The 20,903-nt window shown below is 34.7% G+C and overlaps 1 protein-coding gene across 4 annotated transcripts in view; it reads left to right on the top strand.

Annotated features, from left to right (window-relative positions):
* FSTL5 (follistatin like 5) overlaps positions 1-20,903 on the top strand; it is a 558,399-nt gene that overhangs the window by 485,500 nt on the left and 51,996 nt on the right. For all 4 annotated transcript variants that reach the window (XM_037058318.1, XM_037058317.1, XM_037058316.1 and 1 more), the window contains 2 exons: positions 2,764-2,882; positions 18,327-18,476. In XM_037058318.1, coding sequence (XP_036914213.1) covers positions 2,764-2,882; positions 18,327-18,476 — 269 coding nt within the window. The remainder of the gene's footprint in view (positions 1-2,763; positions 2,883-18,326; positions 18,477-20,903) is intronic.

Raw genomic sequence — 20,903 nt, 5'->3', positions numbered from 1 at the left:
GAAGGAGAGCAGACTCACATTCATTAAAAAATGGTACGGGCTTTGTAATAACCATCAAACATAGTATGTAACTGACAACTGACAATCAGACACTACATTACTTCTTGGTTATGGCCATAAGTTTTGACAATTAATGTTAAATTGATAGTCATTGGTGTACAGACTACATCAATCTTAGGGTAAAGTTTCCTGGAAACTTACTGATACAAATATTATTTTTTGCTTTAAAAATACATAGATTTTTTAAAGATTTTATTTATTTATTTTTAGAGATGGGAAAAGAAAGAGAGAAACTTCACCTCAATTTGTGTTTGCCTCTCAAATGCCCCCTACTGGGGACCTCGCCTACAACCCAGGCAAATGCCCTGAATAAGAAATGAACCAGTGACCCTTTGCTTCACAGGCTGGCACTCAATCTGAGTGCACACCATCCAGGGTTGATTTTTTTAAAATTTTTATTCATTGAGCATGGAATTTATAGTCCTCTATGCACAACTATAATTATAAAGCATAGCTGAAAACTGCTGAATTTTATTTTTTTTAAAATGTGACTTGACTCTAGTTTTTGCCACTTCTGCTACTAGTCAGAACAATCCCTATTAATGCAGTACTCTCTCTGGATTTAAGATTAACTGATTGATTAACTGATAAAGATTACATGTATTAAAATATAAGTAATGTAAATTATTTATAAAACAAAAAAGATGTATTGAAATGATCTGGAGGCATTTAAAATGTATATGTGTAGCCCTGGCTGGTGTAGCTCAGTGGATTGAGCACGGGCCTGTGAAGCAAAGGATCGAGGTTCGATTCCCAGTCAGGGCATATGCCTGGGTTGCAGGCCAGTTCCCAGCACAGGACACACGAGAAGCAACCACACATTGATGTTTCTCCCCCACTCTTTCTCCTTCCCATCCCCTCTCTCTAAAAATAAATAAACAAAATATAAAATAAATAAATAAAATGTATATGTGTAATTAGGTAGGGATAATTTAAGGGGCTAAAGGGTAGTTGTAAACACCATGGCAAAGTCATAATTATGTTTGAATACATTTTCATCTAAATCTAGAATAGCTGGACATATGACTAAATAAGCAGAATTGGTGACTCTTTAAACTAAGAACATATTTAATAAAAATAAATATGTCTACCCCTGACTGGTGTGGCTCAGTGGATCAGGCATTGTCCTGCAAAACAAAATGTCGCAGGTTAAATTCCCAGTCAGGGCACATTCCTGGGTCGTGGGACAGATACATGGTTGGGGCTGTGTGAGAGGCAACCAGTTGATGTTTTCCTCTCTTCCTGCTTCCCTTTCTCTCTTTCTAATAATAAATAAATAAAAATCTTTAAAAACCTATGCCTACAGTCGAACAAACAATTTTACAAATCAATACACTTTTATTGTGATCCTCTGGCTTGACTTAATAGACCCTGCAGATATTCTCAATTAAAACAAAAATAATGCTAAGTGATTTTTTCCAATTTAAATAATCTTTCTCTTTATAAGTGTTTGTAGAATTTAAAATTTTCAGCAACAATGGTTAGAATTTCCAAACTACCTAGATTCCTGTGCCATTGTTCATCTTTTGAAGAACATTTGCCATCACTGAATTATGTAAGGGATAATTAGACGGAATAAACAAGATTGTGGGAAGCAACATAGCTGGGGAAGGGACCTACGCAGGCGAGGATCTAAAAAGGAAAGACTACATGCGGTTAGGGCGGGACCTGTTGGAACAAGGCAGAAGCAGAAGAAAGGAGGTTGGCTAGAAGGTGCATAAGCTCCCCAGGTGCAGGCTGCAGTGAATCCCGACTGCATTCCAGGTGTCTCATTTTTAGGGTCCTACACTGGTTACAGTTGGGTTTATGAAGTGAAACAAAATTCTGAGATGCCAGCCACATGGTTAGGTTGCTAGTGTGGAAAAAAGTATGATTTAAATTAGTGCTCCCAGGTTTTTTATAAAACCTTGAATTAATTAAAGTTTCAGAAATAGGCCCCAAATACTGCCGGTTTTAAAAAAACTATATATAAGACATCTCTGTAAGATTATATTTATAAACATTAGTATAGGAAAATATATATTCTTCAAAGTGTGGAGGATTTAGTCTTTTTGTTTCTAAAACTGTTATAGAAACTAAATTCATACAAAGAATGAAATTTCATTTTCTCCAGGAATCTCTAATAAATGTAATAGAATAAATTAAATTAATTAATTCATTCATTCATTATTTTTAGAGGGGAAAGGAAGGAGAGAGGGAGAGAAGCATCAATGTATGGTTGCCTCTCGTGCATCCCCTGCTGGGAACTGGCCTTCAACCCTGGCATGTGCCCTGACTGGGAATCGAACCGCGATCCTTTGGCTTGCAGACTCGCACTGGGTCCACTGAGCTACACCAGCCATGGCGAATAAATATAATTCTTCAAAAAGTGCTTTTATTCCTTAACAACTAAATTAATTGGAGAAGGTATCAGATATAATCTGCGCATCAAAAAGTGTATTATTTCAATTTATAACTATTATAAATATATGAAAAATGTATTGCATTGTATTAAAGAAATCACTAAATTGGAGATTGGGGAGAATACGTATAATGTCTGCATAGTATCACAGAGTTGCTAGGGCATCGATGAAGGTCACATATGGTTTTCTTTACTGACATCACAGGACTCCATAAATCATCTGTGAATAATACGAGGGGCCCTGAGTATTGGTTTTAAAGTTTTCTGATAATTTCATTTTGAATGTGGTTTTTATTTTTAAGGTCTGGGAATTGGAAACATGTTCTATGTTTTTTATGAAGATGGAATCAAAGTGATACAACCTATAGAGTGTGAATTTCAGAGGCACATTAAGCCCAGTGAAAAGCTCCTTGGATTTCAGGTGAGTATTTTAATAATATATTTGTATTTTTATGCAGCAGCTTTGTTAAGTAGAATTATATTTTAGAAACACAATGAAATATATACCTATACAAGACATATTGGGAGGGAAATATTAAAACTATGATATTGCCTGTTATTCATGCAAGTTTTATATTTGAGACAAAAATAATATATTATGTATTCCTAATTATTTCTTTGTAATTAAAGGCAATAGAAGCAAAATACCAAAATTGAGTCCATGTCATAACTTCACCTGCTCCTTAATTTCAAATGCCTCCTGTTTTTGTAGACAATGTTTAGTTTAACAAAGTGAAAGAAAACAGCACGTGTATAATCTAGTAGAAAATTGGGGTATATAACAGTACTTTATAAATGTAGGTTGTTCCCTTTTCTTCCTCATCTCATTTTTTTGCAAGGTCTCAGTGAAAAGAATGATTTAGATTTGCATGGGAAATATCAACTTACTTATGTATGTGTGCCTTATATGATTTATATATATATATATTAGGGATGATTTTGCAAGTAAGAAATTATCATTTTATGCTGATATATATATATATATATACACCAAAATATGTAACACTATAAATACCTATGTTACTGTGTGTTCCCATATAAGTTCACACATATGCCAAACACCCAAAATGAGTCAGGGGCAGACCTCATCTTGTAACACATTTTTAAGTTAGGCAGGGCCATGACATAGGAGTAAAATAGATATTAGTGCAGTAGTTTGGACCCTTTATTTTAAGCCCTCATTTCTAGCATCCTAATGGCCATCGGTGTTGTTGAATGTGGATATATAGGGGTAGGCAAAAGTAGGTTTACATTTATAACACAAATAAATAATATAATAATGAATAATACAAGAATAAACTGTGTTTTGCATATTTGCAACTATAAACCTACTTTTGCCACCCCCTCTTTGGAGAGAAGAGTTTCCATCTGAAAGCTATGCCCCAGAATGAGAAGAAAAGCATCAGGAGAGTGAGATGAGATAGGCGAGCTTCCTCCCAGATACCCTGTAGCACAAAGTAGTCTGATGACCTCTTAATGTAAATAAAAGGAACATTTGACTCAATATATTGTGGTTGTTTAAAATAAATGAAACTGTGTTTAATTTTAAACTATTTTAAGTATAAGGTAAATTCTAAGTGGTATTGTGACCACTTTTAAGCTATGATTTATAGGTAAAGCACTTTTTAAACTATACCTACAATTTTATTTTGTTTTATGATCATATAATATCAACACTAACTAAATCTGTTTTGAATAAGGCATGTGCATGTATAGGTGTGTAAATAAATATTTATATACAATGTAAATATTTACTTCTGATAATGCAAACCATTCCATTTTATGCCACATTCATGTTTTTATAAAAAACATTATGGATTAGAAATCTGGGCTAGCACATAGGCATTACAAATGTGATATCTCACCTTTAACAGGACCTTAAACAACAAAACAAACAAGCAAGCAAAATATGACCAAAGACACTGAAATTTAGAACAGGCTGACAGGGACCAGAGGGGAAAGGGGAGGGAATTTCAGGAGAAAAGGGGAAGGATTCACAGAAACTAATATAAAGGACACATGGAGAACAACTAAGGGGGGTGGAAATGGGAGGGAGGTGGGGAGCACAAGGGGTGGGCTGGGATGGGAGTGGGGGACGGAAAACTGTATTTGAACAAGAATTAAATTTAAAAAATGTGATATCAAATTATTATTTAAGTAAAAGGAAAATAATTTGGTGGGAGAGTTTCTCTTTGATTTCTACGGGAGTAACAGTTGTGTAGCTACCTGACACAGACATTGAAACTTTGCTTACTAAATCTAGTAAAATAACCTGTGAGACCCATATTTCTATTACAAAACTATACACTCCATGAATTTTGATTTGCAAATTTAGAGGCAAAGAATTTTTTTCCTGTGTTACATGGGTGAAGTTCCAGAGCACCAGCAAATGGTTCAACACAATTTGACTCAAGTCTTAAAAGAATGTGCTTTTCCAGAACATTTTTCAATGGCTATAGATTGGTTAATTTTACAATTTGGAGTCTAAAGCTAAAAGAGCTAACAGACACTTAATGTGACAGTTTGATGTGTCCAGACAAGAGGGATGTGAAGTTTACTTACCTGAGTGTCTTTCTCTTTAAAGCCCTTGGCTACTCATACTTCCTTTTAAATCATCTAGAGTAGAAACTACATAGAGTTCTGTTTATTTACCTCCCCTATATATCTGAGTACACAGAGAGAAAAATCACATACATATAGATAAATATAACTTGTGTATAAGTTTCTGTAAAAACAAAAAAATTGAATAGAAAGTAGAAACCAAATACCAATGATTACAGCCTTAACTCATACCTTTCAGTCTAAGAACTCTTATCCACATCAGCAATGACCAAGCAGGGATGATTTATTATTAAGACCTAATTTCCTGCATCAGATTTACAAGTCATTGGCTGTGGAAATTTTGTAGTCGTCCTACAAATGGGATTATGTAGGAATGCATATTGTAAAATAAAAAGATATAGGAATAGAAGAGCAGCAATCTTATATTACATAAAACAAAGAAATTACTAAAATTTCTATACTCTTATGGGAGAGTAAGAAAAAAGATTATGAAAAATTAGGTTTATATTTTTAAGAAGAGAGCAACTGTTTAATAGTGTGTGTTTAAATTTATGACATTTCTAATGCTTTCAATGTTGAAATTAAAATACAAGAATGTTTCAGCTAACCAATATATTTTTGAAAGCACTAAGAATAACACAGAGCTCAGTGGATTGAGCTCGGGCCTGCGAACTGCATGATCATGGTTTGATTCCCAGTCAGGGCACATGACTGGGTTGCAGGCCAGTTCCCAGCGGGGGACTCACGAGAGGCAACCATACATTGATATTTCTCTCCTTCCCTTCCTCTCTAAAGATAAATAAATAAAATCTTAAAAAAAAGAATAACACAGAGATTGGCAAACTGATTAAAGCCATGCCCCATTTATAATTGATCAACGTAGAATATAGAGGTTTTTGTTTATCCCAAAAAAGAAAAATATATCTTCTTTTCTTTTTAATTAATTCCACCAGTTCTTTTACACTTTTAAAAAAAAGATTTTATTTATTTGTCTTTAGAAGGGAAGGGAAGGAGAGAGGGAGAGAAACATCAATGTATGGTTGCCTCTCGTGCGTCCCCTGCTGGGAACTGATCTGCAACCCAGGCATGTGCCCTGACTGGGAATCGAACCTGGATGCTTTGGTTCACAGGTCCACTCTCAATCTACTGAGCTACACCAGCCAGGGCAAGAAAAACATATCTTATGTTATTATTATAGTCCACTTACTTGAAATAATAGCTAAGGTGGATGAAATTTATTTGATTGTTTTTTTTCATTCTTTACTGGGAAATTAGCTTAGATAATTAGACTATGTATAAAGAGACACTTTCATGATACATGAGTATACAGTGATAGAAATAGGAAAAAATCAGTCATGTTATGCTTTGAGACAAACGGTTGAACTAAATAATTATTTCTCACTTGAACTTATTTTGTTTTCTATGTTTAAACCCAAGAGATTTCAGCTTCAGAGTGTGTAAGCTATTTGCTGCAATATTCCACTAGATTTAAGTATTTAATTATAAACAATTTTGTGAGAAAATTGTTGAGTATTATGTGAGGAGAAAAATTTTCTCTAGAGAAATAGAACCAATAATATTATCTATATCTATATGTATATCTGTATTTGTCACTCTATGCTGACATCTTTATTTTACAAAATTGGCTCAGGCGGTGGTGGCTGGGGTAGCAAGTTTGAAACTAGTTGGACAAGCCAGCCAGTCAGAAAATCAGATAAGAGTTGATGTTGCAGTCTTGAGTCTCAAATCCACAGCTAAGATGAGCAGACTGGAAATTCAGACACAAATTGTTTTTGTCTTGAGTCTGAAATCTGGAGGCAGACTATGAACTCAAGCAGTATTTCTATGTTGAAGTCTGAGAAACCTCATTGTTAAGTCCTAAGGCCTTCAACTGATTGAGTCAGGCCCTCTCAGTGGAGGACCGGTGATGTGTTTTATTTAAAGTCAACTAATTGTAAATGTTAATCACTTCCACAACCACTTTCACAACATCTGGAACAGTAGCTTAACCAAACAACTGTGCGCTAGCATAGCCTAGTTGACATAAGAAATTAACCATCACATCTTACTATTTCTTTTAGTTAAGGGTCTTGGTTAATTGGTGTCTGTATCCCCAATGCGCTTGGTACAGTGCCTCACACAGAGCAGGTGGTCAAATAACACTTGTTAAGTGAATTTTGTGAAAATGCCTTTGCTTAGAGCCTGAGGCCCTTCGTTCTTCTACACATTCTCTAAGTTTAAAGACGTATATACCTAATTTTCTCCTTACCAGAATACTTATTCTTATTTTACAATCACCACAAAGCACTGCTCTTCTTTTAATGTGTTTGTGAAATTGTTTCATAGAATAATTTATCATTAAGTTCTTTCAAGGTAAATATAATTTCATGGGTCTAATTATTCAGAATCACATAGTCCAAATGTACTTACGCAGATGCTCTGTTTAAGAGTTCGGAGTTCTATTATTGAATAAAAAAAAGCTACTTCATCTGGATCTTGCAAAATAAATCTCTTAGGTGCAAGTAGTGGAAATGAGTCTTTTGCAATCATTTTTTCCTACAAAAAAAGATTAACATGGATATAATATTTTTCCAATTCACTGTGGATATTAAGAGAGTAGAAGTGCAATTCCCAAAATAACTCCCTGTCCAGTAAAGGTTAGATAAAAACTGGTATGTTTAAAATACAGAATCTCCCATCAAACCCCTCTGAAGATGCTGTTTGCTTACTCTAAATAAAAATTCAATTTTGGTGCAATGTCAGATTGCATCAGGCTTCAGCTTCTGATACTGAGTTAGTAAAAATTCATACAGCATGTTTTCAGTTATACTTTCATCTTTTTATTTTCTTTTTTGTTAGGTATCCCTACTAGAGAGAATTCTTGCTGTATTTATACTAGTTGTACACATGATTTCACCTTGTCATCAACAGTATGAACTTCAAGCAAATAGAATCCTCCTGTAGACTTATGAAATCAAGACTAACACTGAAATAGGTTTAGCAAAATGTTTAAATTACAGGCTCCAGGATGACAGGTTTTTCCAAGGTTACCTACTTTTTCACTCTTCTAGTTTCCAACTGTTGTGTTGTCCTTTCCCTACCCTCTTTCAATCTTTACTACATTATAACTTAGCCACTTCTGTGTTTGCTTATTATAATCTAGCTCTTGTTCTTCATATATGACATACTGTTACCTATTTTTTCATGGTTACTGGAAGAGTTCAAGAGACACACAAGATGTCCTATCCCCAGTGTTAATGCTAAATAACCCTGAAATGCAGAGCAACAGTTTCTACGGGACCTCAGATGTAAATCTCCTCTAAAATGTCTGTTTTCTAGATTTTGGACTTCCACGTGTGAAAAGTACTCTACCTTTATAAATAAATGCTATTCGCACTCTACTAGAACGGCATTTGTACATGAGAATAGGTTCTTTATAACGTCCAGAATACTTAGGCGTGAAGACATTAAACTGAGACTAACAATGGGGAACACAGAAGTCCCCATTTCTTTCTCTGCTGTTGTCCCCCATCACCTCAAGCAGTGTGGCCTTCAGGGCATTCGTCAGTTCCCTTAGTCAAATGTCCAAATTTCCCTTCTCAGCATTTCATTCTGTTTCTAATGAAATCACTACCTCTCCAAACTCTGTCTGCGAAACTACTTGTTAAAAAATCTCCTTTAGGTAATGCAGACAATTCGTTTCCCCATGAAGCCATTGAGCAACCTTTAGAATTCAATACCACTGTATATTTTAGAAAGGTAATCGAAATATCCCCCCACTTATTCTTTTCTCAGTGGGTCTCTCTGTTCGAAAAATGGCTTCATTTACAAAGAGATACAGAGTGATAAAAATTTAAGCTATTGTCCCTTTGTGGTTACAATGATATCCTGCAAAGAGCTTCCTAAAGAGAGTGATGTAAACTACCTCTAGTCCTCAGAAGATTACTCTGTAGATTCTAAAAGTAATAAATTCATGAAATTGGTCTTTGAAGCCCTGGACTTAAAGAAAACTTCTAATCTTTTATTAAAATCACACTATTTTAAAATTCTTATTATGTGTTTCTATTAGACTTTAAGAATGTAAAAGCCTAACATTGGGGGAAAACAGTGGGAAATTTGTAAATTGTGCAACAGCATTTTAACAGAGCTTGTATAGCATGTTAATTGGGTCAGGTAATTTTATCTAAGATAGCATATTAAGTCTTCTTTAAAAGATTAGTAAAAAGTACCAGCCAAGTTATTTGAATAAATGTGACCAGAATGATGTATGTGTCAAACAATTTATTTCTATAATTTTAAAGCATTTTTATATGAGTAATAAGGATTGCTATACACATGTAAGAGTACATTCTGTTCTCTTTAGAAAGAAATGTATGTACATTAATTTAATGTAATTTGGGTTTTTCAACAGCAGCTTCTTAAGGGTAAAATTGAGCAGTCTGACAAAGAATTGTTCATACAAATGTCTTTAAGGATGGAAGTTTTTTACTTGAGATTTACACAATCACATAAAGCTATTTTACATGGATCTTATACTGGTTAAGACTTAGTTTTATTCACAAAAAGTACTATTTTTAAAAAAGTAACAGATATGCCGTTAGAACAAATTGAGAAAGGCTGAGAGAGAGAGTAGAATGCACCACTCCATTAAAGAAGTAGTGCATCGTGATCGAGTGAGGTCCGTGCCAGGGCGCAAGGAGGGTTTGACATCTGCAAATCCTGCGAGAGATACAGAAAAAGCACTTGATAAGCTACAGCATCCATTTATGACGAAACTATTCGGTGAAAATACATAATAAAGGCCATATATGACAGATGCTCAGCTAACATCATACTCAATGTTGAAAAACTGAAAGCTTTTCCTCTGAGATCCGGAATAAAACAGGGATGTTCACTTTTACCACTCTTATTCAACATAGTTCTAGAAGTCCTGGGCAAAGCAATCAGGCAAAAGAAAGAAAGGAAAGCCATCCAAATGGGGAATAAAGAAATAAAAGTGTCACTTTTTATGACATGGCTCTTTACATACAAAACGCTGAAGATTCTACCAAAAAAAACTTTTAGAAACAATACACAAATACGGCAAAGTTACAGGATATAAAAGTGATGTCATGATTAAATGAGCTTTTCATCATATTAAAGAAGGCTTACACACTACAGGCAGCTTCTTTGGGGGGGGGCAGTGGTCAGTTAACACTTCATGTGTTACAAGGTAAGAAAAAAATTTAATCTTAATTTTTCATCCAGCTAGCTAACTCACTAATTGCTTTTGTTAAACAGTTAGGAAAGAATATCATTGCTTCTAAATAAATCAAGTCTTCATTATGTTGGGGAAAAAGTAAACACAACTAATTCTTTCATTCTAACTATGCACACTACCTTTTAATGAAATCGATCCACCATAAACTGTGGGCCCATCCAATTTATATTTCCTGATATACTCCATAATTGTCTGATTCCTTTAATGCGCAATGTTAGCTTTTAACTCAAACATGTTTTGGCAATCTTTATTTACTTGCTCTTCAATCAAACTTCAAACCTTTGGTCTTAATATTTAATTTTATCTCCCCATTATTCAAATTTGTTTTTTTAAACAGACGTTAAGGCCCTGCAACTGAGATCTTTCATGCCCACTGGTTCCTGGACCAACCCTCGCCAGGGTGGTTGGTCCAGCTCATTTACAAGGAGCAGGAGACCCAAGACACAAACCATCCAGTCCTGTACTTAAAACATATCTCGAGTTCTTTTCTCTTGTGTTCTGTAAGCATTTGAAATTTAACAATCTACAAATTTATTTTTTAAGTCAGCTTTTTTAACCTAGTGCATTATTTTTATGACTGATGAAACATCCTTCAGCAGAGAAGAAGTAATTCAGATACCTTTGAACATTGTTCTTTTATTAAAACAATTGACAGTATCCTTGTTTAATCCTCTTAATTTTCAGGTGGAGAAATGAGCAAAGTCGAGTGACTTGTTCATTGTCACAGAACTGCCAAATAATAAAGGCGGAAAAAATTCTCCTGACCGCATACTCAATAATTATTTTATTTTATTTTTTCAAATATTTTATTTATTTATCTTTAGAGGGGAAGGGAAGGAGAGAGGGAGAGAAGTATCAATGTATGGTTGCCTCTCACGTGTCCCCTGCTGGGAAGTGGCCTGCAACCCAGGCGTGTGCCCTGACTGGGAATCGAACTGTGATCCTTTGGTTCACAGGCCCGCGTTCAATCCACTGAGCTACACCAACAAGGGCTTCAATAATAATTTTACACTTCAAGAAACTCCTTGAAATTTTAAATAACCACAGTGAAGTTCTTGTCTAAAAAACTGTGGGAAAAATTTGTAAGTTGTATAAAAATGTGCTGATTATTATAGTTTTCATGCAATGTAGCCCATAGAGAATTTCTATATGAAAATAATAGGTAACATCTATTGATCACTTTCAAACATGATTCATTTAACCTGCATCATAATCCCATGTGATGGATAATATTATTATGCCAGTGAGGTAAACAAGGCTTCAAAGGAGTGTTAACACAGTTAATGAGGGTAAAGCTGAACATTACATCTAGGTCTAGTTGACCTCAAAGCCTGTTTTCTTAACATCTTTAATATACTCCCTCTAAAGAGAAACCAGCCCTCAGTTTATGACGGTGTAATATTATCAGCTCTGTTTTTATTGTAACACTGAAAGGCACAAATTCATTCTTCCTATGTCAAAAGAAAAGGTAAAAATATCTGTCACTTGGTCCTTGTACCTTGATGTACTAGAATCAAAATTCTCCTATGACAGTTTTTTAAGATAGGCTAGATTAATGCAGGTCAACCCCTAAATTGCTGTAACTACTTATGCTTTGATTAATATGAGCTAGACTGTTTATGACACTTTAATAAATGAAAAGCAAATAGAACGAGATAAATGTAATATATCTAATTAAAGAAAAGAGCAGTTGTTTTGTTTGGGTTATAAGCAGTGGGCTCAATTAAAAATTGATGAAAGTAGTTTAACCTTATTGTCTTTATTTTTAATGGTCCAATTAAAGAGATAGCCATTAATATTGAATGGTTTAACACATTGTTTTAAGATTTAGTTTTTTAGTGTTGCAAAGCAAGATTTAAAATTAGAGCATAGCTAGTGTATACACAAGTAGCTCTACCTTGATTATATATATTTTTATATGGCTATAAAAATATTCTGGGAATCCCAACATAAACATTCTAATTTAGTACAAAGGAACCCTTGTTTCATTTGCCTTGATTCATGATGAACTGAACAAACCTCAATGTGAACAACTATTGGCATTCTATTGCATTTGATAAATGTGATTTTTTTCCTCTGTTCTATTATTCACATTACTATTTATCTTTTTTTTAAAGATTTTATTTATTTATTTTATCTTTAGAGGCAAAGAAGAGAGGGAGAGAAACATCAATGTATGGTTGCCTTTCATGTGTCCCCTGCTGGGAGTTGGACCGCAGGGAACTGGCCTGCAACCCAGGCATGTGCCCTGACTGGGAATTGAACCGCGATCCTCTGGTTCGCAGGCCTGTGCTCAATCCACTGAGCCACACCAGCCAGGGCTTACTATTTATCTTAATAGACTCAAATTGTGACTTTTGAATTTTTTAAAAAGCTACTTAAAAGAGAGAGAGCTAGAAAACTCAGATCAGTGCTTTTTAGACTATTCGTGGGAAAGAATCATTTTGGGTTTTGCTCAACCTATTTCTTTAACCAGTAGTTTCCATCTTGTGATACCCCCCAGGCAGGCCCTACAAGACCCAAGCTGGTCTAAATCATGTTCAAGGGTATAGGTCCACTGAGCATGCCTGTGGGTATTATGGCAATACCAAATTGCTCTAAAACATTCTAAATGGCTACTTTTAATTTCTGTACTATTACCAGGTTGATAATAAATGATATGCTAGCTGGTACCTTTCCACAGACCACAGACCACATTTTGAATTACGCTACTCTAGAATTCAGTTACTTAATGATTCTGGATGAAAGACTTAATTTAAACACATATTTCCTGAGGAAGCCATTTCAAACTTAAATGCTTCTGTTTATGTATTTATCAAAACATGAAACCCTCTCCCACCCCTTTGACTCAATATTCATTTCCCCTGGTTCAGCACCTGTCTAGGAGTGTCTGTTACCACCCTTAGGTGGATCAACAATGCTGCTCAGCTCATGCCCGAACTGGGTGTACAAGTCTGGACCCCCCCAAACTGGAATTTATTTGTAAAAAAAATGTGTATTTTTTCTTATATGTTTAAACTTCAGTCACCTTTGAAGTACTCTTCATTTGAGGCAATGTACCTATTAAGACCTTTTTTCCCACTGCTCAAAGCAGTATCTCCACTGCTTACAATAGTAAGTTGTTGGTGTTGACGCTGTTTAGTGCATCTGCCATTTTTTGTTTCAACTCTTTCACGTCAGCAAAAAATTTCTCATTTAGGACGTATTTCATCCAGGGAAACAAACAAACCAGAACTTTGCCCAAAGAGAGATCAGGTGAATAGAAAGGGTAAGGCATGGGTGCCAAGCTGTTTTTGGTAAAAAAAATTGCTGAGCACTCAGTGCATTGTGGACAGATGTACTTGCAGATCACCCATCGTGAAATGGGCAGAGGCATTCAAAGAATCTACCAAAAAAATTCACTGAAACCAAATGAATGCTGTCTCTCACAACACCAGCTTGTATGCTTATTCCCATAGGTTCCCAGAACACGCGCCTAGTGGGGGAAGCCTGCATTGCAAGGGGCCCACCCTCCAGAGGATAATTCAGTTTATTTTTGAGTCCTGCCTCATATACATCTTAGGTCACCTTATTTGTTATACACTTATTGTATCTTCATTGTGATAGCAATGCCAGTTTTTTTCATTCACAACTGCTTATGAAATGCATTTGTATTCCAAGCTATGCAGAAGATCAGATATTTTACTTTTCTTTATGTCTTAGAGAACCCTAACTTATTAATGTTTGATTATCTTGCTTTTTGGGTGCTTTTGTTATCCATCCAACTAAGCCCAGTACTTTAGATTATTAAATCTACTTTTAAACTTTGTTTATAGAAAGGATGTTTTATCTATCAACTATAATTATGTTCTGTGCATAGGTTTACTGCCTGAGAGTCCTGTTATTTTATAGAACTACTTAGGTTTTTAAACTTCCCTAATATAAACCAAGCCTTATTATCTATCCCTAGATGGATACCATCTATTATCTCAATCACCTATTTATCTCTCTCTTACCTACCTATTATATCTCTTATCTATTTGTCAATGTGTGGTAATGTGTGTGTGCATGCATATTTTATCTTGTCTTGATTTATTTTCTGTTTAATTTTGAATCACCATTACTACTTCTATGAATATAGTATACTATAATAGTATAGTATACTTATACTATTATGTCTTTTTTTTCAAATTGCCCATTCAGCATTTTTGTTGTTGTTGTTTGTTTTTTGGTGGATAGAGACCAAGTGAGGAAGGCCTGTGTCATCTGTCCATGATAATAATATTAAGTAATAAGAATGAACAATCTTTCAGAGAAATTTAAGGTAAAGGAAATAGAGCAGAAAACCAAAGTCTAGGGTTTAGCTTTCCTGAAGTCACAATTAGAGAACAAAGATAAAGAAGCCGTTATTGATGGAATTTTAACCAGTAGGATTTAAATAACTATGGTAAGAACTCCTGTTCAGTGACATTTTATTCTGCTAAAGTCCAGGTGATATGTAAGTTTTGCAGTCCCCATGGTCTTAGTCTGCCATTATAGCATGAAAGCAGTCATGGTATTTAAATAAATGGTTGTAGCTGTGTTCCAATAAAACTTTATTTATGTAAATTTGAATTCCATATAATATTTATATGTCATGAAATAATATTCTTTTGTTAATTTTCAATGATGCCAAAGAACATTCTGGCTCCCTGGGCCTTGCATCAAACTGGGCAGTGAGTTGACTTTGGCCTGGGGCTTTTGTTTGCTGTGCCTCACCTTCCAAGAATAAACAACATTTTAGGAAGAATTAATTATTGGAAACAGCCAAGTGCAGTAGAAATTATAAGCAACTAGCAGGCATTCTCTCATATTCGTGTTTTTACTTATACACATGACTTTGCACAGTATCTTTCACAAGGAAGTGCTCAATAAATGCTTCCGCAAGAACTGATGACTAATGAGATATTCTGAGGCCACTGGTGTCTTTTCAAGACGTCTCTTCTGGAAAAGATAGGATCATGAAAACCAGTTTGTTCAGCAGTATGAACAATTTACAGCGAAAGACCAGGAAATGGAAGTGAAGTTCTAGGCAGCTTGAGTAAAGTCTGAAGGAAACTCGATACATGATTGAAAGTGAAAGCAGATGAAGCCAATTCATGTGGTTTTATTGTTTGCTTCTTAAGTAAAGCAGAATATGCATGTTTGAGTACTTGAAGACATAAGTAAAGTTACAAATGAAATGTGGGGCAGACCTTTCCAAAGGCAAAGAACAGTGGACAAATCTATGATTAGAGAAGGATAAGAGGTGGGAATGATGATGGAAAGTTGGGTTGCATACAAAGAAAATGGAGCTGCTCAGGACAAATAGCATTTGTCCCTTCTGTGATGATTCAAGATGCGCTGAAAGGGGGACTCTGAGGATGAAAGGGAAGAAGGAGGAAGAGAAACAAGAAGAAGAGGAGAAGGGAGAAAAAAGGGAGAGATGGGAATTTGGAGATTCAAGGGCAAAATATTTTCCATAGGTAATCAATACAATAAACAAAAATAGCAAATTACTATAGAAGATGAGGGCATATATTCATCTCTTGACCTAGTTACGTTTAGCAAATCAAATATCATCAATGCCGTTTTAATGACTAAATCAAACTTCCATCATCACTGGTAATGTATGAGTATCTTGTATTCCTGTAACATTTTTTGAAGAGGTTAATACACACACAGGAAATATGTAATTAAGTGTGGAAATAACCCAAAGGGATATAGATAAGTTCTAATTATGAACTAGAATTGTATTTTCCTTATTGACTCTCATCCTCATTACTTCTAATGTCTTATTAATTCCTTTCACTCTAAATGGTAGTATACATTTCTATCCAAAGTAATTTAATGATACTATCTGATATAATCCTGACAATTTTCCTCATCAGTATGTATTATCTTAATCTTATTTTGCTTCCCCGGTATTTTCTAGCTTCTCTTTCATCCCATTAAATGCCTAATGCATGTGAAAACATCCCTCTACAATTTTTATCCACAGAGATAAATATTAATCTATGTACGCTAGAAAAATAAGAGTGCTATGGCAAAATGGGACTAATAGACTATAATCAGAAATAATGGCATAAAGTGAAGAAAAGAAAATTCAGGATGACAGTTCAGGAAACTTTTAATGGCTTTGTAGAAATGATTGTGAGTCCGGTCAGGGACATTTTATGGGAACAGCATACAAATAGGAAATAATTCCCAGCAGAGCCATTTATTTCACTGTTGAATAGTTTTGTAGCAAACAAAGGAGTGGAAATTGCTCCTGGTTCAGCAGTCGTTGGGCTGACAGTTATGTGTCAGGTCACTCACACTTTCTGGTATTTTGGCAGATTTCATCGGTAGCTTTTACACAACAGCAAAGAACTTGTAAACAATTTTCCTGTATTCTGGGCCTTTCATTAGCCTTAGGTCCCACTTTTTTCTCACCTCTTCATGCCTCTCCGTTACATATTTTCTATTGTGTTTAATTCTCACAAAATAAATTCTCATCAAAGATACTTAATATCTTTTCTGAGAGAAAAAAAAAGCATTAGCCAGAGAAAAGAATGTTTCGGTGAACTGATGAATGAAAGTACAATTCTGTCCTCTATTTTGAGCATGTGCTCAGGACAGATTTCCACCCTCAGTTTTTTCCTGCCTGCTTCAGGTGCCATGGACGTTTGTCAGCATGACCCTACCAGTGGTCATCTTAGAATGATTGTGGAACGTTCCATGGAATGGGGGTAATTTCATACCTCCAACGCTACCAGAAGCACACATTGGATGTTTAGTTTTCAGTTAGATTAAACTTGTTTAGTTTTTGTCCTGGAAGCCTGCAACAGCTGGTACTGTTTAGAAGATGTTACTACTACATGTTTGTGGTGCACTGGCTGAGCCTGGCAACTTCTGGACGAGATTTTAGAAAATAGTGGACCCTTCAGATCCTCCCTGAGTCAGATCGGAAATTTGGAGAACAAAACCAGCAGAGCACATACTGAGCTTCTCATTTCAGACTGCTCTGGTTTTCACGTTATTTTCTAAATTTTGCGTGAACAGGGAAACCACCTGTTATGGTTGTCCTTCCTGAGAAGGTTTACACTGTCGAGGTGTTTGTTCTACTCATCAAATGCCAAATGTGGTTTGTCTGTTGTCCTTATGATCTTTAAATTAATGGAAATGCTTAATGGTGTTGATAATGAGAACTTTGTTGATTTTGTTTCATGATTATTAACGGTAAATAGAGTCTGATGAATGATAAGCTTTTTCATCTGAGTTAGAGAAGAGAGTATTCTAATTTAAGAGTTACTAACTAGAATATATAAATCAATAAATTAGATATTTATTGATATGTATATGTAGTCAATGATCAGAACTATATCATAAAACAAATGAAATATCTGTTTATTAATTATCATATCATCATATAAATAAGTATTTATTATTATATATGTATTTTATGTATAGTTCAACAAATCTCTTCTTAGTGGTTTTTATAACTATAAGTAAGTTGAAAGACTTATGAAACCAATAGACCAGTGAATTTGAAAAAAACCTCGAAACAAAAATAATGAGCTAAATGACATTTCTTATACTTGTGATGCCTCTGACAGTATGAGTCACAAAGGCCTACATATCCTTTCAACATTCATGTACTGGCAAAGTGCAGGAAAGAAAGAAATAGAGGCATTTTTTGCCTCATTTATGGCCATCCAGCCCAAACTATGCAATATTTAACCAGAAGGCCGTCCTAAAGTAAAGGAATAGAATAAAAAGGCTTGGGAAAATAAAAAGATTTTGTAAAATTTGGTCTTGATGCCCAATAGAAAGATTAAGTAACCATTCTGAGTAACTCCTTAGCACTCATATTAGTTTCTATAAATATTTAATGAGCTTAAATACACACTATATACTGTTCTGATTGATTTAACTCTCATTTATCAATTATTATATTTACATTTGATGCTAAAAGTAGTAAAGTACAATTAATTTTATCCAGAATATGCCGTGGCATGTTATCATTTAAAATACTCATTTTATGTTTTATTTTTTAAATTATAGGATGAAGTCTGTCCCAAAGCTGAAGGAGACGATGTTCAGAAGTGTGTGTGGGCCTCAGCTGTTAATGTCAAAGACAAATTCATCTATGTAGCACAGCCGACTTTGGACAGAGTCCTCATTGTCGATGTGCAGTCCCAAAAAGTCGTGCAGGTATGAATGATTCCTGCCTCTGACAATGACTAAAAATATTTACTTTAATGTAGTTTAATAGTACGTACTGGTAACTTGTGCTTTGCCATGTGATTGTAATTTATAACTTGCTTCATTACTTGGACAACTGTAGAATATATGCATTTTCTACAAACGCTCTTTCCATACTTCTCCGTGAGTCTAATGAATTAGAGAAGTAATTTAAATTTTTTGTTTTCAAAAGTCTGATTCCATGAATGCATAATACTAACATGGCCAGTTTCACAAATTCATCCTCAGAGTTGCTTATTCTCCTTGGCTAGAGCAAGGAGAGTCCGCTCAGAGGCCAATGAAGATACTGCTGCTTATCATCCTAGAAATGGTTTTATATTGTTCTCATTGGATTCCTAACAAAGCCTGAGATAACAAAAAGCTTTACTAGGCAATAGTAACATAGTAGGTATTTACTATAGTAGTAAAACAAGTATTAATATGTACCTCGGTCAATGGCAGAGACAAATAACCTCTACCAAATATTGCCATAGACATGGTCATGAAAAACCATTCAGATTCGAGCCACCAAATGCTTCATTCCCTGTTCTTTCCAAGACTGTCCCACTTGGGCCGTCTACTTGAACTCAGCTGCCCAACAGCCAGGGGACAGGCAGCATATGCAGCGAGGCAGTCAGGGTCCAGTATCTGGGCCCTTGTCTATTATGATCTTTGGCGAGGATAACATATCAGTTACATCCCTATTGTAGGGAAAACATGGGAACTTCATTTTTGGAGTAAAAAGGCAGAGACAGGGGTATATCATGGGGTTGCTCACACAGCTCTATAGAGGTTATGGAGTGTTATGGGTAACACTCCATAACCTGTTTTTTTTCTGACAATGAAAAAAAGGTTTGAATTACAGGGACTCCTGAACACCTCTTTGGAAAGGAGAGTTAAGTAGCAGATGAATGACGAGCAATTCTGTAACAATCTATTCTATGGAAACTTTTTAAATAAAAATTTCCAACTGGGTTTATCCAGTCTTGCATTTTTTTTCTGATAGGGACACTACTTCTTCAGCTCTGCTGTGGACTCTAATTATAAAATTAAGTTATATCATATTAGATTCTCTTTAAAAATTAGTATTTCTTCTTTGAATTTGTCTAATTTGATTTCTGTATCCATGTGTAATTTCAGCATGTGGACTTCTTTAGATAAAGAGTCCATAAGTCTACTACCTACTCAGTAAGATAACACGTTCTTACATTTGTCCAGACATTACCTTTGAGTATATAAATTTAATCCTCAAAGGTGAAGGACTAAATGCTTAAAAGTGAATTATGAAGACACTAAATATTCTATTACTATGCTTCAAAATATTTCATCTCAGAGGCTTTCTAATTCTTTCAAGTCTTTTTCTAATTTAAAAACAACAATGTAAGTGATAGATTTTATAGACTTAGACATTGAACCCTTATAACTTAAGAATCTAGGTAATTCAAGTTTTAAGCTAGTTAAAGAAATATCCCTAGCAACTCTTCAAAAAATCTAAATTTGAAAAACTTCATTCATGATTTAAAGCTTTATTTATATTAAAGATAAATCCCTTTAATATCATTCTTAAGGTCAACTGCAAAGTACAAAGTTAATTTTGTAAAACTATAGTCTCCTTTCTTAATCTGGACACTTTTTTGTATCAGAATTAAATTAGACTTCCTGATTATGTGATGTACTTTGAGTTATTTATTTATTTTTAATCTGAGTACATTATACTGAGGCCATTAACAATATTAATTACAGTATAGTTAAATTCTAATCATGTCCCAAGCATGATAGAAAACACTGTAAAATTTTATAATGTGGAAATAGAAAAAAAGTAGTGAAGTCCAAAATGCCTTATTCTTGAAAAAAATTAAAAAGAATACTATATCTATTTACATTTAATCTTTCAAGCTCTCTTTTTCAACCCAGTTAAAATAGACAGATCCCTAGTGCTTTATCTTGGCCTTACCTAAGAAGTCACGTTTCTGACTTTTCTCTTGCATGTACTGACTGTATGACTTGGTACTAACTGTCTGTTTTAGGCCTAAGCATTTAAGAAATTAAATAGCATTGTTACATTTCATTATTAACATAAAAATATTTTTGACAGCGTAAGATTTTGCAAGCCTCTTGATCAATTATTAGCATTAGGGTGTGTTTGTTTCCAGTGGATTTGTTGGTCTCTTTTCTATCTGCAGCTTAAAAGTCAAAGGTCATGGTTTTTAAATGGAATCTCTAGCCCTGGTGTTGCTTAAACATCAAATGGCCATTGCTTTTCTTCTTATTACAATTTTTTTGTGAGAATGTCATACAGGGAAAGTTTTGCTCTATAAATGATTAACTAGTCAACAACTCACCTCGTTTTGTCCTTTGTGGAGCAAAATCAGGTTCTGCTTGGATGCAGAAGTGGCT

The sequence above is a fragment of the Sturnira hondurensis genome, unplaced genomic scaffold (assembly GCF_014824575.4).
Source record: "Sturnira hondurensis isolate 20B ecotype Veracruz unplaced genomic scaffold, ASM1482457v3 Scaffold0010128, whole genome shotgun sequence".
In the NCBI taxonomy this organism is placed as follows: domain Eukaryota; kingdom Metazoa; phylum Chordata; class Mammalia; order Chiroptera; family Phyllostomidae; genus Sturnira; species Sturnira hondurensis.
Note: the sequence above shows the minus strand (reverse complement) of the source record. Positions and strands in the feature narration are given on the sequence as shown.